We start from the raw sequence: 25,915 nt of genomic DNA on the forward strand, positions 1-25,915 counted from the left end.
TAGAGTTTATAATTTTAATATTATAAAATGGTGCTTATAAATATTATTGCAACAGCTTTTAAACGCAATATTTTATTGAAACAAAAACTAAACAACTAACTAGAACCTCTTTCACACAATACATTGTACTGCTGTTACTGTAAAACACTCATGAAAGGTCATTTAGTCCCAATAATCCGTTTACTTTTGGGAACAGCCTGTATAAGTTGCACATTATATGCATGTATTTACAAATCATGTATAAAGCTTTAAATCATTTAATATTACAATAGGTCTACAATACATGTAAAGTAAATTTGAAAATAATTATTAATGGAAATATGCTGCTGTGATTTAATGCTAAAATCACAGTCATTAGAAAAACATTGCACATATCTGTTAAAAGATTTCTTTGTGGTTCCTGTAATACATTCCACTAATGATTACACAATGACATGACACAAAATACTGGTCTATTAACCCATTACCACTTAGATATGTATTTGTAGTCCCAAAGTTTAATTTAAGTTAAATTTAATTAAAGATGTTTGCTACTATATTAAAGTTTTAAAGGCTTCTTTGTCATCTCTTAGATACTGATGAGCAGCAAACAGCATAAAACCTGAACAGACTGCAAGTTACTTGCAGGCTGTTCTGGTTTTATGATGGTTGAAAAAGCCATTTTCACTTTGCTTCTTATGGGGGAAAGGGATTATAAATATTTTGCTTTGAAAGCCTTTGAAACATCTTTCTATATAAAACATGCTGCATTTTTCACAATATTAGAGATGGAATGTGTAGTTCATTATAAAACTGTCTAAAAACACTGAATATATGAAAGACACATTAGGTTGATCAGTTTCATTATGCAGTCTGGTAGTGAAATAAGTAAGCTCTTTCAACATCATACAAAACTTTTTGCATCCTGAATATTATCACATAATTAGAGATGTCCTTTTTGATTGATTTTACTGAATGAATAAAACATATGTATACTATAATCACTTTTGTTCTAACTTGTACACGTCAAAAACCTTTCTTTTCACTATGCGTATGATCTTATATCACAATATTGGAAGATGTCCCTCTTCAACCGATTGGTCCAACCGAAAACCATCGTTTAACTGAAACCAGCTAACACGTATTGGTTCTATTCAGAAGTTGGGCAACATGGCTATAGTCACTACGATGCCCATGAACAAGATGAGTAAAATGAACGGAGTGAAGATTCCCCATAATGGCCACAGTCCCACTGTCATTCTGAAGCAAACAAATAAAAATAAACATACATTACAGTTATTTTGTCTCCAAAAATAATACTCTAATTTCACACTAACAAAATCATACTTCTAACAACATTTGAAATAAATTATTTTTACAAAATTCCTTTGCACCAGTCCACTTAGGACGTTTTTTTTCATTAAAATGTTTTATTTGATGGACACTTAATCAGAAAGAGGTCTATTTTGTATACCACTACCTTCCTGGTACATTAACTACGATCATTCACATTTATCACACTTGTGTACACAAAGTAAAACTTCAGCTGCACTAGAAGCAGAGAATCTTAACTTTTTGTCATAAGCTGAACTGTATACAGAAGAAGTACATATTTATGGAGCTACTAGAAGAACATTTTATAATGGATGTCTGCTTGGTCATTCTGAATTGTGAGCAAATTATACTTCAATAAGCATAGCTACACTCTCTCTTCCCAGCACAATTATAACAAATTGATTGACAAAAAAAGGATATTTTATTATATTTTGTGCTAAGTGGCTGAATGAGTAGAGGATAACCTGATTATTTCACAATTGCTTGGAAGAAATGATTAGGTTTGATAAAAACACTCTGGCTTGGTGTTTTATGGGACTATTTTAAATGCATTCAAAAACAAGAGATGTGTTTGTCAGAAACACAATGCCCCCTATTGCGCCACTTTGAAGCCATAAATTTGACCTTTGAACTTGAAGGATGACCTTGACCTTTCACCACTCAAAATGTGCAGCTCCATGAGATACACATGCATGCCAAATATCAAGTTGCTATCTTCAAAATTGTAAAAGTTATTCAATATTGCAAAACTTTAACCAAGGTTAAAGTTTTCCACAGACAGAAAGTCAAAATATGCATAAAATGTAATGACGCTCAATTCAATTGAAAGAAAAAAATGAAAGTCATAATGTATTAAATGATATGAGCATTTTAGGAAAAGATATTGGTGTCAGATTGTATTTCTTTAATTGAGGTCATAAAAGATAAAATATTTTAAGTGTGGCTTTGCCACTGGTTAACATAAACTATATGACCAATCATGGAATGAAAATATGATCTAACATGGAAATCAACAAATATCAGCTATATCATTTGCTAATATATCTCATTAGAGGCCAGTTGAACATTTACATAATAAAGTTACATTTATCATAACATTCAAACTATGTTTCACAGATGGTGTAATGCCTATGGAAAGATAATAAACCTTAATCCACAGGAAACATAAACAAGATCTACCTCTATACACACTGAGAAATTTTCTCTACCCAAGAAATAAACGTGTAAATGTAAGAATACCTACTAAGCCTGGTCCAACTTAACTCTTTCTTGCCCAGAAGCAAATTAAGAAAAAATGTATAACATGGGACTCACACTCTGTTCAGGTTCTATGCTGTTTGCTGCTCATCAGTATCTTTGTAAATGAAGCCTTTAATACTTGATTTAAGCAAGAAATGTATTTCATTTAATTTCATTTTCTAAGGGACTTCAAAAAGCGTCAAAATGTGTATATGAGTAGTAAAGAGTTAAACAAACATGCCACACTTTCGTCAACTTACAAAATGCCTCCGACGACAAATGCAGCCGATGCAACGGGTATGGCAGCAGGGTATTCCCTCTCCCAGTTATCAGAGCTGATCTTCTTGAAGTACGACAGGTACACAATCAGGAAAAGACCGATACCCATGTTGACGCCGATGAGTATCACACCAGAGTTGAACCACAACCTTGAAAGCAAGTAAGCATAGGAGCTCATGGGGACGACACTTTCCGCATTAACTGGATTTTTGATAAGAAGAGATTTCCATCAGACTACAATACCATAAAAGCTGTAAGTGTCGTCCCTGATTAGCCTGTGCAGACTGCTCAGGATAATTTGAGATGACACTTTAAACACATGCATTAAGCCAAGTTTTCGCAAAACATGGCTGATATTGTGTAACACAATCCTAGATTAGTTACTGTTCTCCTTTGGCTTCCTTTAGGGGTCTTGTGAAATCTGACATGTTACTAATTGTTTAAACAATAGTTTGCACTTTGTGATTGCTGCAAACTGTCAATGAGCTAATATTGATGTGCTCTTACTTTAATTAACATTACTTTCTTGAACTCTGGTATGAACATAATAAACTGTCATTAAAACAAAAATAACAGTTATAACTCATAAGTTGCATTGCACTTATACTTTTTTTTTTATAGATATGTTTTAATTATAATTGAACAATGTACACATTTGTCATATGATCCTCCCTTGTCTAATATAAATATCTTTTAAAAACACCTAGGACACATGATATTCCATAATACTTAGGATAAGACATTGAACAGTAAATTCTTGATTCCACTTATCAAACATTAAGATTTCACTATGGTAATTGTAACAACTCATATAAAACACTAATAATCCATTTGGATAAGAAGCAGACGTACAGGAAAGTTGGCACACCTAACAGACAAATGACAAATTGGTGTGGTACTTATATTTAAGTAATCAATCCAACTTACTTAAAACTTCTGCCTGTAATTTGTGGATGCACAAAATGCCTTTTTGAATATATCATAACAATATATATAAAACATCCGCCATTTAGGACTAAAATTTGTATACTGAAGTCTATCATGAAGCAAATTGTTTTATCTAAGAAATAAGATTTGTTCGTTGTTTCTCAGTTTGGGGTTAAAGAATTGTTTATAAACAAACACAAACATTTAACTTTCCCCAATGAGAAGCAAAGTGAAAATGGCTTTTGCAAACAGCATACAACCAAAACTGTCTGGTAACTCGCAGTCTGTTCAGGTTTTATGCTGTTTGCTGCTCATCAGTATCTAAGGTTTGGAGATGAAGCCTTTAAAACTTGAATCTAGTAAGAAAGGGCTTTAATTAAATTTAACTGTCTAAGGGACAACAAATGCGTCAAAATATGTATGTAAGTGTTTAAGGGTTCAATGTTTGAAGATATCTGATCTTTTAACCCTAATGCCACCGGCAATAGTGACCACAACTTATTTTTAAAAGAATGGCTATATGTAACAATATTCAACATTCAGTATAATCTTCATAGATTATGTTATGCATCGTACCTGAGAATTCTGTGGTCATACATCAGTGCAAGGTAGAAGTCTGTGTAGTAGAAGACACCCATTGCAGCTATCAACCAACAGATGTTCTGGTTAAGATAAAAAAACATGATTATTTGATGATGTCTCCTTATTCTACAATGTTTGCATCCAACATTTGGTGCTACATGTATCTGTTACACATTAAGGCAATGGGAATAATGATATAATTAAATTCAGACTGGCTATATTTATGGACAAAAAAAAATTCTGCAACAGATGATTTCAAATTTTGTCATAGTTTATCACCAAAATAAACAATGATTTTTGTTCTAAATGAGTCATTCATAAAAATGCTTGTCCTGGAATGCTATATATACACAATAAACAATTCTATATTGCATTTTTTATATATTTCTTTACAATACTTCGTTGTCAAATGATCACTAATCAATACCTGGATGCTATATGCTGATTCTGTCCGTCTGTACTTTCTATGCTGTGCATCAAATTTCTTTTTTGTGTCGCTGTCAATCTGTTTGAACTGTGAGAGTTTGTCTGGGAAAAATTCTTGAACAATATGTCCACCTAAACAAGAAAGAAATTACTGTGACCGAATTCATTTATTAAATTCGAAATTCAACACATTCTTCACCCATTTATCATATAGGAATTAGGTACACACCATTGATGTTAAGAACACTTACAGGGAGTATGCATGTAAGATAAACAAGATGTGTCATAAACATAGACTGCCCGAGACACATGATGCAAACACCAGCTTTTTAATCCATATTTTAACATATAATTATATTCTATCTATAGCAGAAAAAAAGAAGGATGCAAATGATGAGCTGAAACATGGATGGCGTAAAAAAGGCACGTTAAGCATCACAGTCTGTGGCTTTTACCCTGGATCCTTTGCAATCGCAGTAAATGAGCTTATTTCCAACAGAATGCAATTTAAGTATTAATTTTTTTTAATTTAGGACAACTGTGTAATTTAAATTTCCAAAACATTCTTTTTGTTACGAATACAGTTGATTTTTGTATAACGGATAGCTAAGGACTTCGAGTCTCATATCAACGTAAACACCATGCTTTCAGTAATTAAACCATTAAACCTAGATATAATAAGACACATGTCTTTCCTATTGAAAAATGCCAGCGGTTTTAAATTTCCGAAAAAAATAAATATTTGTTTACAGCATGAATTTCATGGTACACTGATTCAGCCATTATCGGATCGCTTAGGTCTTTATCGGATTACATGTGTATCTTGTTATTTCTTGAAATTTGACACAGCATTTGTAAAAAATAATTGCAATATATGTACATTTCCAGAAAGGAAATTCATTTCTGTGTTTAATAAGACCAAGTTCATGGAAATCGCTGCACAATTGATGAAGTATTGGCTGTTCAAAGTGATGCATTCTATATTCGGGTCATTTTGAGTTGAATACCTTGTTATATATATATAGATTTGATAGTGAAAAATATGTTTACAGAGAAATCGTTTGTTCATTATAATTTGATTATTTTTCATCAACAATGATGTTTTCACTAATCAATATCATAGCCACACGCTAACCACGTGTATTGGACAACTTCAATTGAGTTTATATTTATTTTGAGACAATCCCCACAATCCTGAATATTGGTCACCACATGTCCTTTATTCACTAAATCCCGAGTTGCAGCTTTCATGCTTATTTTATATGGTATGCATCAATTTGGTTTCTGAGCATTCTTACTTTTGTAAAGGACACATAATACTAAACTATTACATCAATGAACATTATGTTTACCAAGCAAACTCTGCAAAATTCAAGAAACCATTGGTCTGCACTTTTCCTGTCATCACATAAACGGTGCGTACATAACGTGACCTTGTTTTGCTTTCAAAAAAAGAAACAGTTGTAAACATTTACACACATCAACAAAAACATGAATCGACTTAACAATGATAGGCTTTTTGTATTCAATTCAACTATCAATCTTAACATCAATAAAAGTATTTTGCAAAACACATTTAACAGTATCCGTTACTCAACAAAATCCGCTATACACCAATCGACTGTCAGCCTATGAAAATATTATAGACTTATTCATAACAGAAAGAATATTTTGGAGATTTAAATTACACAGTTGTCCTAAAATAAAAATTATAACTTAAATTGCATACTGTTGGAAATTACTATTCTCATCACAAGTAAAACCAAAATGTATCGTATCCTCGAGTCACCTGTTTCGGTCGATGTAACAAATAATCCAAAATATTTTAGATTTAATACACTTAAGTCGGCAAAATAAAAAATACGCACAGCAAAACTTATTTAATACAGCCCATCAATTAATTTATTGAGATCGTTCAAGTGCTTCCCCTTTTTTTCCAAGATTCTGCCATGAAAACCTACGAGGAAAGTTGTGTACTGCGTCACCTGTTTCGGTCGATTGACTCACCTCAATATTTCGGCGAGGGTTGTCATAACAGTTACATTAAAATAGCAGTGACTGTAGCAGGCTTTGGCATACTCGGAACTATCGAAAACAAAGTTTCTGTATGTTGATGATATTTTTGTAAAAAGAGCACAAAACAAGATGCGTTTGTGAAACACAATGTCCCCCTATATGATGTTTGACCTTGAAGAATGACCTTGACCTTGTGAAGGATGACCTTGACCTTTCACCACTCAAAATGTGCAGCTCCATGAGATACACATGCATGCCAAATATCAAGTTGCTATCTTCAATATTGCAAAAGAATTCATAAAATAAGCGATTTGGGCCACATATATTTGAACTCTGACCTTGAAGGATGACCTTGACCTTTCACCACTCAAAATGTGCAGCTCCATGAGATGCACATGCATGCCAAATATCAAGTTGCTATCTTCAATATTGCAAAAGTATTCATAAAATGAGCGATTTTGGCCACATATATTTGACCTCTGACCTTGAAGGATGACCTTGACCTTTCACCACTCAAAATGTGCAGCTTCATAAGATACATATGCATGCCGACCTTTCACCACTCAAAATGTGCAGCTCCATGAGATGCACATGCATGCCAAATATCAAGTTGCTATCTTCAATATTGCAAAAGTATTTATAAAATAAGCGATTTGGGCCACATATATTTGACCTCTGACCTTAAAGGATGACCTTGACCTTGACCTTTCACCACTCAAAATGTGCAGCTCCATGATATACACATGCATGCCAAATATCAAGTTGCTATCATCAATATTGCAAAAGTATTCATAAAATGAGCGATTTTGGCCACATATATTTGACCTCTGACCTTGAAGGATGACCTTGACCTTTCACCACTCAAAATGTGCAGCTTCATAAGATACATATGCATGCCAAATATGAAGTTGCTATCTTCAATATAGCAAAAGTTATTGCAAAATGTTAAAGTTGGCGCAAACAGACAGACAGACCAACGGACCAACAGACCAACAGACAGACAGGGCAAAAACAATATAAAAACTATAGTAGTGGGGGACATAAAAAGTAATAGCAAAAATGATCAAAATGTCGATGGTAATCAATTCAGATTTAAATCTGAACTTGTTGTGTCCTTATTCAGGGCCCTCAATCTATTAAATCTGCCGCCGAAATTCGGCGGCAGTCCCCCACCTGAAAAGTATACTTTTTTCCCCTTTTGGGGGGAAAAATTCCCCCTAAAAAAAAAAAAAAAATTTTTTTTTTTTTTCAATAGAAAGATGTGTCTCATGATTATTATATCTCAATTCTAGGCTAGATTGAACTTTACCGGTACGCAGTTGTTTACCACTATCGACAAAGCGGGGGGGGGGGAGGGAGGGGGGGTGTAGCCCCCGATACTAAGGAAATATATAGGATAAAAAGGATTATAAGGTGTTGCGTTAGTTGTTATGTGTAAGTTGTGTTAAGGGTTAGGGTACGCTGTTTGATGTTAAGTTTTGCGTACAGGTAATGTTCAATCGTCCCCAATTCAATTTCAATTTAATCTTTGCAAACATACTAAATTATGAAAAATGCAATGAATATAGTGCAAATGTGTACAAATGCAATAATGAGAGAGTAAGTAAAAAAATCCCCAAAAAGGAAAACGCTGCGAAAATCCCCCCTCCTAAGGGCTGCAGACCCCTTCCCCCAAAGTAGTGTGAGGGCGCTGTTATTTTTTATAAACACTGCGAGTAGCCGTCGATGTTGACATTTGCTATGTACAGACAAAACATTGACGTCATTCGTCACTTGGATAGAGCGCACGCGCAATAAATCTACCATCGACCGAAATAGGTGACCGACCGAAACAGGTGACTGGACGATACTACAACGCACTATTTATAAAAAATCCGAAATCATTATGTCTAAACAACTATGCCACATACACAAACAACCCATACAATTATGATATCACGAAGATCGTGATATAATTTTTAACAAAAATGTAAATCACACCAGGATCAACTTGATCCAAGTATTCTCCAGCAATTTTTCTCTGAACTCTTCTATGAATTTCATGTTGTCGACTTGTTTCGGATTTCGTCTGAGTCGCCATTTTATTATTAAATGCTACTTACTTAAAATGTTCGAAAGCCATAGACGAAAAGTCAGTCGCTGCTGTTTTGTCAGTGTACGGGTACGATATCATGGATCCGTTTTGTTATGTTATTCTTAAATGCCATTTTATTTTTTACACAATAATTCATTGAACCGTAGAAGAACTTTTATTGAAAGTTTTGAAGCTAATATGTGTAGTTTTACCGTTTCGTACCCAACGTTTATTATTCATAACATTCCTGTTCATACCCATTGAACATATGCCTAAAATATCGAATCCAATTTTACGACGTCACAATATCACTTTTCGTTCTGTTTCAGAATCGGAGATAATGGAAAATACAACTTGTTTTAAGGTAAATTACTTATACGCAGCGCTAAGCCTAAGGATTAGTTTAAACCTATTTATTTTAGCTTGATTGCATTTGAAGTACTAACTACTTATTTGCAACGCTCTAGAGTTCATTTTCTGGGCCTATAACCAGTACTAGATGTCTTTGGAGGAGATCTAATAAATCCTCCCACAGTGGGGATCAAATCAATGACCTCGGTCCCTAGCGGACTTTTTACTGCACGACTGAGTACTGCTACTACTACATGGCTATTGATGTATAAAATAATTACTTGTTCAATCTTTGATAGTGAGTCAACTATAATTAAGTATTAGGCAACTTAAAACTGGTTGAATCATTATGTTCAAAGACTGAACCCTGCTAATTGTTAATTTAACCTCGGGATATAGTTTTAAAAGACTCAGGATTAACTTTTTTCCAGTGAAGTTTTTTGTGCACATGTTTGTTTTCAATTACAGTAGACTGAAATTAGCTTATCAAACAAAATCATGGCATTGAAAAAAAAGCCACATTTTAGCGAATTTGAATACACTTTAAATAAACTATTAACAATATGTTACCCCCATTATCATTGATTGAAGCTATCTTTGACTGTGACCATAACTTTTATTTATTTTCCCCTACCGGTTTCACGGGAGGGGACCTATGGTTTGCGCTCTGTGAGTCTGTGAGTCTGTCACACTTTTCTGGATCCTGCGATAACTTTAAAAGTTCTTCATATTTTTTCATGAAACTTGAAACATGGATAGATGGCAATATGGACATTATGCATGTCATTTCATTTTGTTCCTGCGTCAAAAATTATGGTTGCTATGGCAACAAATAGACTAGAAATACTGCTGAAAATGGTGGTTTTCTGGATCCTGCGATAACTTTAAAAGTTCTTAATATTTTTTCATGAAACTTGAAACATGGATAGATGGCAATATGGACATTATGCATGTCATTTCATTTTGTTCCTACGTCAAAAATTATGGTTTCTATGGCAACTAATATACTAGAAATACTGCTCAAAATTGTGGTTTTCTGGATTCTGCGATAACTTTAAAAGTTCTTAATATTTTTTCATGAAACTTGCAACATGGATAGATGGCAATATGGACATTATGCACGTCATTTTATTTTGTTCCTTCGTCAACAATTTTGGTTGCTATGGTAACCAAAAAAAAAAATATTCTGAAAATGGTGGAATTTCTGACAATGGTGGAGCTGGTAGGGGACCATATTGCTTGACAATAGCCTTGTTTTTAAATACTTAATATTGTAATTCGTTCCATGACAGATCACTGGTCCAGTTTATGACGTCAACGGTGTTACTCTACACAGTCTGGTAGAAGAAGCTGTAGCTAAACATGCAGAAAATGATTGTGTTATTTGTGATAAAGGAACCACTCGGACTTGTCTAACATACAGCCATTTATGGGACCTTGTTTTGAAGGTACATAGTATTTTTGTGTTTGCTTGAGTAGAAATCAAAAGATGAGAAAACTACATACAATAATAATCAAGTTTAAAGTTTAAGTTGAATGTTAGAGAAATGAATAGTTTGAATGTGACCCATGTTTCTGCTTCCAAGAGCTAATGTCACCTGAGATTGAAATAAAAAGGGACTTTTTTTAAGTGTTACATGAAATGCCTTAAATTGCTAGATTTCTACACAGGAAATCAAGGGCTCAATAATTATAGAAAGAATAGAATTCGAAAAAAGTTTATCTGTATCAGAGGTTGAAAGGCTACCTCTGTCACCACTTATCCATTTGTACTGTTATAAATAGGCATGCATTCTATGCTTAAAATTAGTGATCTACTGGTTATTACAAAATTGAATTAAATCAACGGAAACGTTCCAAATTATTGTTTTAGTTTGCTTATGTAATGCTTGATTGTTATATATTTCAAATGATAATTATTAATTAACGAAACTGTGTTTTCCTTTTTGATTCTTTAGCATTAGTGTCATTTTGCTCCCTGGCATACAGTGTTCTTTTATTTGTACAATATTAGTGTCATTTTGCTCCCTGGCATACAGTGTTCTTTTATTTGTACAATATGTACTATTGTGACAAGGTCTCTTTAAATAGGCTTGCAGTAACCAAATACAATTTTGGTGTGCCTATATATTATATGAGAGAACTCCAAATTGTTAGTTTTTTACCTTTAAATAATAATCATGAAAGTGGGGACATTTAGATAAAACTCACTTAGAGTGTATCTATTTGTAAATGATAAAACACGCTTGGGTGTAATTGTTTTTCAAACTATTATTTATAAATTGTTTTCGATTGTTTACAGGTTGAGCATGAGTTGTCTCCATTTGTGATCAAAGGGGAGGTGGTTTCATTGTGCCTGAAAGTGGATGAACGAATGCCTGCAGTTCTGATTGGGTACAAGTATAGTACATTTAGTAAACTGATAGTTTAAAAAAGTATTTGTGCAAATTTCAGCAGTTTCTGATTTGGTTATGGTGTAGAATAGTTTATTAAATGAATAGTTTACAAAAATTATGTGTGAGAGATCCCCTAAAATGTCTTTAGTAATTGGGTCAATCTTGCACAATATATGAGCATCATTATCAATAACCCAGGTTTGTTTAAGAGTGGACTGCATATATTTGCAAATTAGCCTCCTACATTACCATAATCTTTCATACATGAAAGTGAAACATAATTTTAACCTTTTAAGAACATGTTTTGCAAATTTAATTTAATATGTATTATTGCTAAGAACTTTGTTACTTATGACATATGACAAGTACATAAACATATTTATTATTCTCACTTGCACCAGTTTGAATTATTTTCCTTGATAGCAAGACTAAAGAATTACTGTGTAAAATTATGTTGACAGTCTTGTGAAATATCAATTCTTGTTATGGCATTTTTCAGTTATTGAATTTCATTCAGAAATATATTTTCCATATTACGTCTATCTTGATGTGTATTTAAGAATCAATTCTTGATTTATTATTGTTGAGTGGTCAAAACTCAACACTGTAGTTCAAATGTATTGGCTGCATTCTACCACAGCATAGTAATCCCAAGTTTTAAATAGCAATGTATCAGAACGACAGAGTTGAAACATTTACAATAGAATTTTGTAATGACTATGCAATTTTTATGCTTATTCTCACATGATAAAATTGTTGTGTAATTTAAATGAAAAATATATTCAGGGAACCCCTTGGCTTGAAATGGCAAAATTACTTTAAAACATAGTAATTATTTTCATTATGGCGTTTTAATGAGGGTTAAGAAAGAAAAAGCTGCAGTTAAATAAAGATTAAAATTGCTAATTTTTTAAATGGCAGCGCAAGCCCTGATATTTTGCTATGGTGTGCTCAGATTCAGAATTGTTTCTGAATTGATTAGAATAATTTTTACAAGCTAATTTTGTACTTAAAAAAAAAGGAAGATCTGTAAGTGTCAAGTGAGAATTTCCTATACATTATGTGTTTCAGTATTCTGAAAATGGGGATGGCATTTTACAACTTTAATGCCAAGAGCTGCTGCTTTTCTACAGAAATCACGAGTCAGCTGGGATCAAGGGTGGTTATCGTTCATCAAGATTTTGAGAAGGTTTGGAATAAAGTGGTCTTGTTCTGGAGTTACATGTTAATATGACATTAGCCTTGAATTATTCTTTATTGTTTTAAGTTTAAACATATAAGCTTAAAGCAAAATTAAAGGTTTTGAAAACGTTATTTACTGGTTAATGTTCTGCACTTTCTTTATAATTATGAGCTTATTTGATACAAAAAGAAATATTAAAAACTTGTGTTATATATCTTTTCCACATTTAAAAATGTGATGCAATCCAAAGTTGTGAACTTTGATATTTGTATATGTAACCCAAATACCACAAAAACATCAGGGTCAATTGTTACCCATGACATGCAAAACAAAGCATATTAGTCTAGAGAATGTGTTGTTTTTTACATTTCATAATAATGTATTATGCTATGTGTGTTTTTCTGTCTCACTGAAGATAAGATAAATACACTTTAATAAATATATAAACCTTGCTTTAGGAAAATAGAAGTTTAATGCATGTGCATAAAGTGTCGTCCCAGATTAGACTGCTGAGCAGACTGCACAGGCTTATCTGGGAGGATGCTTTATAATGCACAGGCTTATCTGGGAGGATGCTTTATAATGCACAGGCTTATCTGGGAGGATGCTTTATAATGCACAGGCTTATCTGGGAGGATGCTTTATAATGCACAGGCTTATCTGGGAGGATGCTTTATAATGCACAGGCTTATCTGGGAGGATGCTTTATAATGCACAGGCTTATCTGGGAGGATGCTTTATAATGCACAGGCTTATCTGGGAGGATGCTTTATAATGCACAGGCTTATCTGGGAGGATGCTTTATAATGCACAGGCTTATCTGGGAGGATGCTTTATAATGCACAGGCTTATCTGGGAGGATGCTTTATAATGCACAGGCTTATCTGGGAGGATGCTTTATAATGCACAGGCTTATCTGGGAGGATGCTTTATAATGCACAGGCTTATCTGGGAGGATGCTTTATAATGCACAGGCTTATCTGGGAGGATGCTTTATTATGCACAGGCTTATCTGGGAGGATGCTTTATAATGCACAGGCTTATCTGGGAGGATGCTTTGTAATGCACAGGCTTATCTGGGAGAATGCTTTATAATGCACAGGCTTATCTGGGAGGATGCTTTATAATGCACAGGCTTATCTGGGAGGATGCTTTGTAATGCACAGGCTTATCTGGGAGGATGCTTTGTAATGCACAGGCTTATCTGGGAGGATGCTTTGTAATGCACAGGCTTATCTGGGAGGATGCTTTATAATGCACAGGCTTATCTGGGAGGATGCTTTGTAATGCACAGGCTTATCTGGGAGGATGCTTTATAATGCACAGGCTTATCTGGGAGGATGCTTTATAATGCACAGGCTTATCTGGGAGGATGCTTTATAATGCACAGGCTTATCTGGGAGGATGCTTTATAATGCACAGGCTTATCTGGGAGGATGCTTTATAATGCACAGGCTTATCTGGGAGGATGCTTTATAATGCACAGGCTTATCTGGGAGGATGCTTTATAATGCACAGGCTTATCTGGGAGGATGCTTTATTATGCACAGGCTTATCTGGGAGGATGCTTTATAATGCACAGGCTTATCTGGGAGGATGCTTTGTAATGCACAGGCTTATCTGGGAGAATGCTTTATAATGCACAGGCTTATCTGGGAGGATGCTTTATAATGCACAGGCTTATCTGGGAGGATGCTTTGTAATGCACAGGCTTATCTGGGAGGATGCTTTGTAATGCACAGGCTTATCTGGGAGGATGCTTTGTAATGCACAGGCTTATCTGGGAGGATGCTTTATAATGCACAGGCTTATCTGGGAGGATGCTTTATAATGCACAGGCTTATCTGGGAGGATGCTTTATAATGCACAGGCTTATCTGGGAGGATGCTTTATAATGCACAGGCTTATCTGGGAGGATGCTTTATAAACGTGCATAAAACACAGTTTTTTTCAGAGCAAGGCACAATTTATATTTTGTTTTACAGAATGTCGCAGAAGCACTGGCGCAGAAAGAAATGGTATTTGAACAGCATACTGTCCATGATAATGACCTCCATGACCTTAGTGTTTTCGTGATAAAGGAAAGAGAGAGGAAGTTCTATGATTGTGGTTTGGCATATTGTATAACTACGTCAGGCACCACTGGCCGTCCAAAAGTAATTCAGGTCCCTCATTCCTGTATAGTGCCAAATATTCTACATTTGAGGTAAGATAATTATTAAGGTAGTGCACCTCTAATGATTTCCCGCGATTTCTTCGAAGGTTGAAGAGCCTACTATTAGGTGCCGTAGCCTAGTGGTTAAGGCGATAGACTAGTAATCTTGTGGGATATTCACGTGCAGGTTCGAATCCTTCCGACGACGTATACTTTTTTGCGACGCGTTTTATTTATTTTCTAACGTAATTTGATTTAATATGGCATATAAGCTATATTTATTGTTAAATATGATGCAATTTTTATGCACATTCTTCAATTATTAAAATTAAAACAACGTTATGGCGAAATTGGGTGATTTTCTGTTGAAAATACGAACCATGCATGTTGCATTTTTATTTTTTATTTCAAAAAGTAAACGGTAAATCTGTCTACTTCTTGGTATTTTTGCTGTATATAGTGTTTCTATAAAAACTAAGTTTAAAATATGACTTAAATGATACTATTTTGAATTTTATGACACTTTGTTTTTAACCGACCCAATTTTTACTTGGCTGAAATCACTAACATTTCATGGCGCTCTGCCATAGATAAAAATTTGTAAAAAATAAATGTCTGTAAAAGAATACTTATTTCATCTTGTTTAAACTTTAAACACCTTTACAGCATCTGTACACACCAACTGCATGCCCATATTTGGAAATTTGAATGAATTATGGAACTTTTATATACCCCAGGGGTGAAAATAAACTGGACAAAAGCCGAGCGTGGGGGTGGTTTTGAAAAAATCGGTATATTTTTTTAAAAAGCATGGAAAGCCTACCTACAAATTTGCATGTAGTTCAGTGAAATGATGCTGATTAAAAAAATAATTAATTAGATTATATTTGGATATGTGCCCATTAGAGGTGCGCTACCTTAATTTACATTCATTAATTTGTATGTAGGTCTAATTTTTACAACATTCAATTGAAAAATGTGTGGCCATTGTGAATATTTAAATCTATTCAACTGTTTGCCATTTTCTCATGTCAAATCATAAACCCGCATTCACATAGCTAATTCCCGGAGCATGTGTGCAAAATTTGTACCCAGTGAATTTAAAATGAATCAATAGTGTGATGTTTAGATTTTTGAAAAACATTTCATATCTGAGCTTGAGCACTATTAACCGCTTCTATGTATTTTTTACGATGAACACAACATTATACAATAAGATGCAATATTTTGTTAAAACAAAATATGACAGAAAAAGCATGTATTAAATTAAAATCATTTAATCAGCATTTTTAATGTATAAAACTAAGCTGACATGAGTTTGTTTTTTCTTCGTGGAAAATTGAAATATTTAGCACTAGCCTTAATCTATTTTCATACTTTTATGATTGATAAAATGACAAAAAAACTGTAAAAAAAAAACAAGTTCACCAAGGTTTATTTATTTAATGGATATCAATTATTTTAAAACAGTCCAATACATTTTATTTGTTTCCTAGACATTACCACTTTCATCCATGTTCATTCATGTTAAACACTGTTTGAGTACTGCAAAGGCAGTGCAAAACAGAAATATTGATTGATATATTTTCAGAAAGATTTTTAACTTGACCCCAGCTGACCTTGTTCTTTGTGCCACAAGCTTGACCTTTGACCCAATGATAGTTGAAATATTTACGACCTTGAGTAGCGGAGCGTCTCTCTTAGTTGTCTCCCCTGACAAGAAAATGAATGCTAGCCTTCTTCTTGATACCATCGTCAGAAATAAAGTCACTGTGATGCAGGTATAAATGACATTCATTGTTTTCAGGTGCTTTTTGTTTCAATTATGGTTTTAACAGCTATTTCTTGACGCTATATTTCTTCATGTTAATGTAAAAAATGCAACTGATTTGATTGCAACCATCATAATGGCATCTTACATTGACTCAGAATGTCTGTATATTAAAGCAGTTGCCTTTTGAATTGATGAGTTGATTTTGACAAATTAAAACAGGTTGGATTAAAATGCAATTTTGCGTCAAAATCATAACCTCAGGCATGTCCTTAAATTTCTTTTAAAATATTAATAGATTAATATAGTTTTTACATGATTCATATACATTAAATTTATCAGCTTCTTGTGATATTATTTGCAATTCCAGTAATGAAGGACATGATCTGTCATTTATAAATTTATTAAATCCCATTTATTGAATGGACATGTCATTCCTCAAATTGGTTGATCTAAAGCTATGTTTCAATAGAGTATGACAGCTGTAAAAGATCATACATAATAATACAATACATCAAGCACTGATTTTACCCAGTAGATGTAATGTATAAGTCTCATTATGACACTGATAAGTTGCACTGTTCAGTAATTACATGAAGTGGGGTACCATTTTGTAGTTTTTAAATTTTAATTGATCTTTTGGTGAACTCAAACGTTAATTGCAACATTATTTTAATATTTCCATGAAAACAGGTGAGTGTTGGCTTTATTATTTTAAGCATTTATAGTGAATGCTATCAGTTATCATTTAGATGTAAATATTGTTTTAAGGTGACTCCATCATTGCTGTATTCTGGGAACCTTTTTGCTCTACTTGGACACAACTCCTGTCTAAGAGTATTGGCTTTGGGTGGGGAGCAGTTTCCCAGCACTGAATGGCTGGCTAAAAATAGAGATTCTAAAAATGAAACACAGCTGGTCAACCTGTATGGTGTCACCGAGGTGTCGTGCTGGGCAATGTATTATGTGGTCACAGAGGAAGATATAAGGTTTGTATGAAGTGTGACATCTCTCTCTCTCTCTGTTCCTGGCTACATTAATTTTTGTGACGTCATCGCTTTTATAATGCTTCATACCTCATACTTTAACCTTTTTAATCTACATGCATAGGTCATCGAGTTTAAAACGTTCAATTTTAATTATATTTTCTTTCTAACAGGCGTTTCTTGTTTGATTTTTTTTTTGCAGTCACATAAAAAACAAACCTATGCAATATGGATCTTTTACACCCATTATTGCTGCTTCTTCCTGTATGTGCGCGATGATGATCTGAAATATTAACTTCATGACGCTATATTCTAAAATCTTTTTCTATAAAAAAGGAATGTAGTTGATACTTGTTCGTAGTTTCATTTCATCGTTCCTCAAAAAGTTGTAACTCTGTTGCTCTGGTATCTTTCCTACTATTGAGTAATTAAATGGTAATTAAATTGAATGCGTTTTGATTCCCTTTTATTATTGTTTAATTTGAGTAACAATTCTATGAGGTTAAATTTTATTTACACGTAAATGTATCATGAATATTGCTGGGCAAAGTGTGAGGTTTAACGCTCTATAACCGGTTTAAACCCCCAATGCTTTGCATTGACCGTTCCAAGGCGGTGACCCCAGCTTTATTCTTATATGTCTTTATGTTGTTTTGTATTGTGCTGTTTTGTACTGTTTGGGCAATCGGTCACTTGCCTTAAATAAAGGACCAACTAATTATTTATAATAAGATTTCAATACTGCTACAGCAGCTGGAGTTTCACTTCTTTATATGGTATACCATGTATTTCCTAGAATATTATAACTTATAAAACTGGCAATATATCAATTATGAAAACAACTTGCAATATATCAGTTACGATAAATAACATTTATTTGAAAACATGCATAATCATTCAATTTAAGTATCAACATTGTATATATAATGTTTGAAATGCTAAGTTAAAACTTTCATTAAAATATCAGTTTCAATATTAATGAACTCACATAGATGTTTTCAATTCCGTAGTATTTCTTTTTAAGGGAAAACAACAAGATTCCACTTGGTAAACCTCTAGCAAACACAGAGGTGGAGATTGTAATTGTCCAAGATACTGGTGAAAAGACGTTTGGGCAGGTTTGCATAAGTAAGTTTCTTCAATTTGGACAGTCCCTGTCTTTGCTAGTACATTCACTGTTTACAAATACAATCAAACTTGTTTAATTTTATTAACATAACTCTTATTACTAACATTTTATGAAATGATTGCAACAAATATTTTATTAGGATGAAATACAATAGGTAAAATTGAAGTTAAATATGTTTAAGCATCAACCGTCATGATAAAAAATGTAGCCTGTTTATAAACTTAAAAACGTCATGTACACAGTTTTTAGTTTAATTAGTTGAACAATAATTATTATTGCTGGATTGCATAGAAATCATAAGGCTAAATTTTCGCTATATTTGTTATATACTTTTATATTCATTTTTATGTCCCCCAGTTTATACTGGGGACATATTTTTTTTGCCCTGTCTGTTTGTTTGTTGGTTTCTTTGCGTCAAACTTTAACATTTGCCATAACTTTTGCAATATTGAAGATAGCAACTTGATATTTGGCATGCATGTGTATCTCATGGAGCTGCACATTTTTAGTGGTGAAAGGTCAAGCTCATCCTTTAAGGTCAAAGGTCAAATATATGGGGGGCATAGTGTTTCAAAAACACATCTTGTTTAAATTAATAATGTATGTATTTTATGATCACATTTAGTAGGAGTGTGATTTTCAAATATTTTATGTTTATTTAAGGTGGTAATGGAAGACAATGCGTTATTGGTGAAGATCCGCAAAGCCAGTTCAGTGATGTATCAAACAGAGGAGTTAACACTGGAGATTTTGTAGAAATTCAGGGAGACAACTGGTATTTTTGTGGTCGACAGGACAGTCAACTGAAGAGAAATGGGCACAGAATCAATTTACTGGAGATAAAGAACGTGTGTATTTATTATTTTTTGTATACCGGGTATGTATTTTTTAAGGTTTCCAGATTCCTAAACATTTTATTGTTAAGTCCTTTTATATCTGGAAAAAATGTATTTTTTTAACAGTCAAGCTATTTTTTAAACTGTCATCTCCATCAGAATCAGTGTTAGTTCATGTTTCTAGTAATTGTCTGTATGTATAAAACTAAGCAATTTCTAAGGAATTGCTTTGCAACTTTTATTTAACGTAAGTTATCAGCTAAGTTTGCCACATGGTAAGGTTGGTTACTCTGTGATTCGTTTTTCAAGAGTTGTATGCCCTTGTCTTAAATAAGTTGTCATATTACATAAGTACACATTTTACAATGTATCTGAGTCATGAAATGACCCTCGATTAACTTTGTTCATGGTATTGACCTAAATGTACAGACAGTCGTTTATTACTCTGTAAAAAAAAGTTTGCACTCATTCAAAAATATTTGTAAATTGTTTTGACTTTTGGTTAACAGCACAGTGTCATCAGCATAAGAACAATAAATTCAAAAAGAAAAAAATAATATAAGGATGAAAAGTTATAGTTTTAAAGGTCCTGTTTCACAAATAAAGAGTTTTAAGCTGAACATTGAGAAGTGTAAATTCGAATATTAGTATGACTATTTGTTTTTATGCTCCCCCAAAAATTTTTGGGGGGAGCATATAGTCACCGCTTCGTCTGTCCGTCCGTCCGTCCGTGTGCCCGTCCGTGCACAATTTTTGTCCGGGCTATTTCTCAGCAACTTATGACCGGAATTCAATGAAACTTTATGGGAAGCTTCACTACCAAGAGGAGATGTGCATATTATCAGCGGGTTCTGGTCGGATGATTTTTCACAGAGTTATGGCCCTTTGAAAATTTCCATTTACTGTACATAAAGTGCAATTCTTGTCCGGGCTATTTCTCAGCAACTAATGACCGGAATTCAATGAAACTTTATGGGAAGCTTCACTACCAAGAGGAGATGTGCATATTATCAGCGGGTTTTGGTGGGATGATTTTTCACAGAGTTATGGCCCTTTGAAATTTTCCATTAACTGTACATATAGTGCAATTCTTGTCCGGGCTATTTTTCAGCAACTAATGACCGGAATTCAATGAAACTGTATGGGAAGCTTCACTACCAAGAGGAGATGTGCATATTATCAGCGGGTTCTGGTGGGATGATTTTTCACAGAGTTATGGCCCTTTGAAAATTTCCATTTACTGTACATATAGTGCAATTCTTGTCCGGGCTATTTCTCAGCAACTAATGACCGGAATTCAATGAAACTTTATGGGAAGCTTCACTACCAAGAGGAGATGTGCATATTATCAGCGGGTTTTGGTGGGATGATTTTTCACAGAGTTATGGCCCTTTGAAATTTTCCATTAACTGTACATATAGTGCAATTCTTGTCCGGGCTATTTTTCAGCAACTAATGACCGGAATTCAATGAAACTGTATGGGAAGCTTTACTACCAAGAGGAGATGTGCATATTATCAGCGGGTTCTGGTGGGATGATTTTTCACAGAGTTATGGCCCTTTGAAATTTTATATAAAAAATTCTTGTCCCCCCAACTACTGTGCCCTCAAGACGTTTCCTTTTATCTGAATATATAGTGTAATATTGTGACAAAAAAACACTTTGGGGAGCATCACCCGTCTCCGACGGTTTCTTGTTTTACTCAGGTTGCCCTCAGTTGCCAAAATATAACGGCCTGCGAAGTGCTTCACATCAAACGTTGGCAAAAGATAGTCGTTTTTGTTATGCTACTAGATGGTGTCCATAACAACACAAGGGAAGTTGTTTTGCGCCACATGCATAGTCGTTTACCAAGTTACAGCCTGCCAGATGATGTACATATTGTACAAGAGATACCAGTAACAGAACATGGTATGTTGGTTAATCCTTATTCACTATATTTCTCAAGTGGATGTTCTTTTGAATGTAGACCTGTTCTAAGAATAATCTTGCATCCCATGTCACATTATATTGATCTAAACTAACAAATCATGCAAAAAACATCTTCGAGTTTATGTCTGTTGAAATCATATGTAAACTGTTCATTAATGGGCTGCTATTCTGTTTAAAGATGCATGTCTGTTAAACCAATTACATGAAATTTAAACTGAAAACGATTTTTGAAAAGATCAATTGCAAATTTAAATACAATATGTACTTGCATAGTAAACTATATATTTTTTGTTTCATGTATTTATTATTTTTTACAGTCAACTTAGATTATTTGTAGGTAAAGCAGATATTAGACTTTTAGAAAAGCTGTACTGTACACTGAAAACAAAGAAGCTGGAAGATGGTGACCTTGTCGAATATTTGGCCTCAGCATGGATGGTAAAATTATGGAACCTGTCTGTTTTGAAATCATGATGCTTGCCAAGCTGATGGATAACCATCCGCATCATTCACTCACATAATGCATTTGTGATGCCTTTTGTCCGTCGTCCGTTGTGCCTCGTCAACATTCTAGAGGCCACATATGTGGTCAAATTTTCATGGCCAGAACACGTGTCCTATTACTATCTTGGACAAGTTCGAAATTGTTTCGAGTGTTTCCTTATATGGCTGAAGTAAAATCTTGTTAACATTTTAGAAGTCATAAGTTGGGTCAATCTTCATGACACTTGGTCTGAGCATGTGTCACAATGATATCTTGGACGAGTTCAAAAATGGTTCTGGTTGGTTGAAAAACATGGCCGCTAGGGGCGGGTTAGTTTTTCTTTCTTATGGCTATAGTAATACCTTGTTAACATTCTAGAAGTCAGATTTATTGTCATAATGACACTTAGTAAGAATATCTGTTCTTATGATATCTAGTATGAGTTTGAAAATGGTTCCGGTCTGTTGAAAACATGTCCGCCTTTGGGTAGAGCATTCTTTCCTTACATGGCTATAACTAAACCTTGTGAACACTCAAGAAGTCACATTTATAATCAGATCTTTATGAAACTTGGTCAAAACATTGGTTCTTATGAGTTTGAAAATAGTTCTAGTTTGTTCAAAAGTATGGCCGCCAGGGGGCGGGAGGTTTTTCCTTATATGGCTAAAGTGAACCATTGTTACCACTGTAGAAATCATATTTATGCCCCCATTCAAAGAAGAGGGGGTATATTGTTTTGCACTTGTCGGTCTGTCCGTCCGTCCGTCAGTATGTCCGTCCACCAGATGGTTTCCGGTTGATAACTCAAGAACCCTTAGGCCTAGGATCATGAAACTTCATAGGTACATTGATCATGACTCGCAGATGACCCCTATTGATTTGAGGTCACTAGGTTGAAGGTCAAGGTCACGGTGACCGGAAATAGTAAAATGGTTTCCGGATGATAACTCAAGAACGCTTATGCCAAGGATCATGAAACTTAATAGATACATTGATTATGACTCGCAGATGACCCCTATTGATTTTCAGGTCACTAGGTCAAAGGTCAAGGTCACGGTGACCCGAAATAGTAAAATGGTTTCCGGATGATAACTCAAGAACGCTTATGCCTAGGATCATGAAACTTCATAGGTACATTGATCATAACTCTCAGATGACCCCTTTTGATTTTCAGGTCATGAGGTCAAAGGTCAAGTTCATGGTGACCCGAAATAGTAAAATGGTTTCTGGATGATAACTCAAGAACGCTTATGCCTAGGATCATGAAACTTCATATGAACATTGATCATGACTCACAGATGACCCCTATTGATTTTCAGTTCACTAGGTCAAAGGTCAAGGTCACGGTGACCCGAAATAGTAAAATGGTTTCTGGATGATAACTCAAGAACGCTTATGCCTAGGATCATGAAACTTCATAGGTACATTGATCATGACTCGCAGATGACCCCTAATGATTTTTAGGTCACTAGGTCAAAGCTCAAGGTCACGGTGATCCGAAATAGTAAAATGGTTTCTGGATGAAAACTCAAGAACGCTTATGCCTAGGATCATGAAACTTCATAGGTACATTGATCATGACTCGCAGATGACCTCTATTGATTTTCAAGTCACTAGGTCAAAGGTCAAGGTCACAGTGCCAAAAAACGTATTCACACAATGGCTGTCACTACAACTGACACCCCATATGGGGGGCATGCATGTTTTACAAACAGCCCTTGCTTAGTGCAAACTATGTCAGAACACTAGCTTTAATGACTTTTTGATCGAGAAAGATAATTCTTCTGGTTTGTTTGATAACATGGCCAACGGGGGCTTGGCTGTTTTCCTTATATGGCTTAAGTGAAAACTTCTTGATGCTATATTAGCCACATTTATTTTCCAATCATCATTAAACTTGGTCAGAACATTTGTCCCAATGAAATCTCGGCTGAGATTGAAACTTGATAATGCAAGTTCAAAAACTAGGTCAAATACAAAACATGTTAATACTCTAAAAGTCAATTTTGGTCTAATTTTTATGAGTCGGCTCACACTATTACAAAATATTTTTGTTTTTTGGGTCTCAGTTGAGCACCTTAAGACCGAGGGCACTCTTGTTTTCTTCAGGATCTGTTGGAAGTTAATGAGTATCACCTTATTGTTTCAAACTTTGTCCTCGATGGTGGTGATTCTATAAAAGCAGTACAACTGGCAAATGAGTTGGAGGCAAAACTTAAACGCAGGTGGGTATTCGATAGAATATCAAATTATCATACAATCTTATATTGAAATTACTATTGTAACTTTATTACATGTAAGATGTCTAGTATATCATTTAGCACACTATCAAACTAACAAATTAACATTGTATGTGTAATTTTAATCCGTTGTTTTTCAACTGTAGTAGTCACACATTTTATTATGAAACATGCACATATTATTTGTTCAAATGTTATCTGTGTTGAGTTCAGAAATCATTTTGCTTTATTAAAATACATTACTCACATGGTGGCTTTTTCTTTGTTAGCTATTGTGACAGATTTGGAATAGTTGTCTACATTCGGGTTTTATATGAGCGTTTTAGGTCGTTTTGGGGGCAGATTAATCATAAAGGTCGCATCCTCTAATATAAATGGAAGATGTTAAAAAAAGCAAGCTCAAATAGTACTATTCAATTGATGCAAACATTCTAATTTATTTCGTTATCTATTCAAGGATAACTCACTGTATGCTGTGAAGTAGTAAGCTATGCTCTCGTTTGAACGGATTTTAGGTTACCATTTTTGATGGGCATTCTAATGAACCAGACTTTCCAGCAAGTAAAGCAATACGTAATTGCTGCTGCAAGAAATGGAGATAAAGATTTATGTGAATATGAGAAGACAAATTCGCCAGAAACAAAGGAGAAATTTGTACATACTTTTCCTGGAAATGAAAACGACCTGTTTGATTCTGCTGAAAATAAGACTAACATGGTATCAAGGCAAGTTACTAGCACTATTGTGATGAATGAAAGTGATACAGGATTTGTAAGAGGTTATAAGGACAATATATCTGAAATCAATGCCGTTGTCGAGTTGCATTTTACTAACATAGATCAGCGCAAAATTGAAGAAAAGGTTGGTTCAAATGAAACTTCGAACTCTAGTTTCAGCGGTGAAGTGAATGAAAAATTTTCGGCATCATCACTGAAAAGAAAGAAATTAAATCAGAATAAACCTGAAGATAAATATTTATTCGAAAATGTAGATATAGCGAGAGATGATACTAATCACCAATTACATGCAAAATCTGAAGAAAGCAGTACTTCTGAAGCAGTCATTAATTTAGATAGGTCCGATTTCAAGCATTTCAGTAATATATCGACTATTGAAGCTGCAAGTAAAAATGGTGTCAAGAGAACAAAGTGTTCTGATCCATTTTTGGTGTCCATTAGTGGCGGAAATAAGATCCACTTTCTTCAGCCAGCTTTTGATCTCGGAGTAAATGATAATTTCGTACGAAATATAATGGAACACATTTGTATTGAAAAAAACAACCATGAAGAGGTATCTAGTCAGAGAATTGAAAAGGTGAGGATTCAGTTGAAGCTCGTTTGGAAACACGACATGAAGAAATGTGTTGATGCCAGTCCGGTGATCGCAATAGGAAAACACAGGTATGGTTCGCGAGATTATAAAACGCTTCTGTTATGTCTGCTTTAACATTTGGGCAATCACCGAAAGATCGTATCATATTCTAATTTATTTCCGGAAATTTAAAATAACATATAAAAATCGATTTAAAATATTTGAAAAAAAAGGATTCTATTTTTGTTTTCTGACAAGCTCTATTTTTACACTGGTATAAAGC

General features: G+C 34.2%; 2 protein-coding genes across 2 annotated transcripts in view; one reads left to right on the forward strand and one right to left on the reverse strand.

The window, feature by feature from the left end:
* LOC127838285 (transmembrane protein 128-like) lies at window positions 1-8,911 on the reverse strand. The gene is made up of 5 exons (XM_052365930.1): window positions 8,764-8,911; window positions 4,769-4,899; window positions 4,336-4,421; window positions 2,814-2,981; window positions 1-1,239 (listed from the first exon to the last, which is right to left on the reverse strand). Exons 1-5 carry the CDS (start codon window positions 8,861-8,863, stop codon window positions 1,134-1,136), a joined length of 591 nt encoding a protein of 196 aa, XP_052221890.1. The 5' UTR covers window positions 8,864-8,911; the 3' UTR covers window positions 1-1,133.
* The window catches only part of LOC127838272 (beta-alanine-activating enzyme-like), a 25,226-nt gene continuing 8,161 nt past the window's right edge, over window positions 8,851-25,915 (forward strand). The window contains exons 1-14 of the mRNA XM_052365898.1: window positions 8,851-8,944; window positions 9,187-9,221; window positions 10,501-10,656; window positions 11,511-11,602; window positions 12,676-12,793; window positions 14,773-14,993; window positions 16,534-16,723; window positions 17,485-17,702; window positions 18,724-18,827; window positions 19,492-19,676; window positions 21,372-21,576; window positions 21,935-22,035; window positions 24,191-24,306; window positions 24,837-25,721. Coding sequence (XP_052221858.1) covers window positions 9,198-9,221; window positions 10,501-10,656; window positions 11,511-11,602; window positions 12,676-12,793; window positions 14,773-14,993; window positions 16,534-16,723; window positions 17,485-17,702; window positions 18,724-18,827; window positions 19,492-19,676; window positions 21,372-21,576; window positions 21,935-22,035; window positions 24,191-24,306; window positions 24,837-25,721 — 2,615 coding nt within the window. The 5' untranslated portion in view covers window positions 8,851-8,944; window positions 9,187-9,197. The remainder of the gene's footprint in view (window positions 8,945-9,186; window positions 9,222-10,500; window positions 10,657-11,510; window positions 11,603-12,675; window positions 12,794-14,772; window positions 14,994-16,533; window positions 16,724-17,484; window positions 17,703-18,723; window positions 18,828-19,491; window positions 19,677-21,371; window positions 21,577-21,934; window positions 22,036-24,190; window positions 24,307-24,836; window positions 25,722-25,915) is intronic.

The sequence above is a fragment of the Dreissena polymorpha genome, chromosome 7, assembly GCF_020536995.1.
Source record: "Dreissena polymorpha isolate Duluth1 chromosome 7, UMN_Dpol_1.0, whole genome shotgun sequence".
Lineage (NCBI taxonomy): Eukaryota > Metazoa > Mollusca > Bivalvia > Myida > Dreissenidae > Dreissena > Dreissena polymorpha.

Bases quoted from the DNA above. Each gene is read 5' to 3' on its own strand.
- LOC127838285 (XM_052365930.1), bottom strand. From the start codon at position 8,863: ATGGCGACTCAGACGAAATCCGAAACAAGTCGACAACATGAAATTCAT. The intron at 4,900-8,763 runs GTGTGATTTACA...TTTCTTGTTTAG, and splicing joins CTTGGATCAAGTTGATCCTG to GTGGACATATTGTTCAAGAA. The intron at 2,982-4,335 runs GTACGATGCATA...CTTGCTTTCAAG, and splicing joins TATGACCACAGAATTCTCAG to GTTGTGGTTCAACTCTGGTG.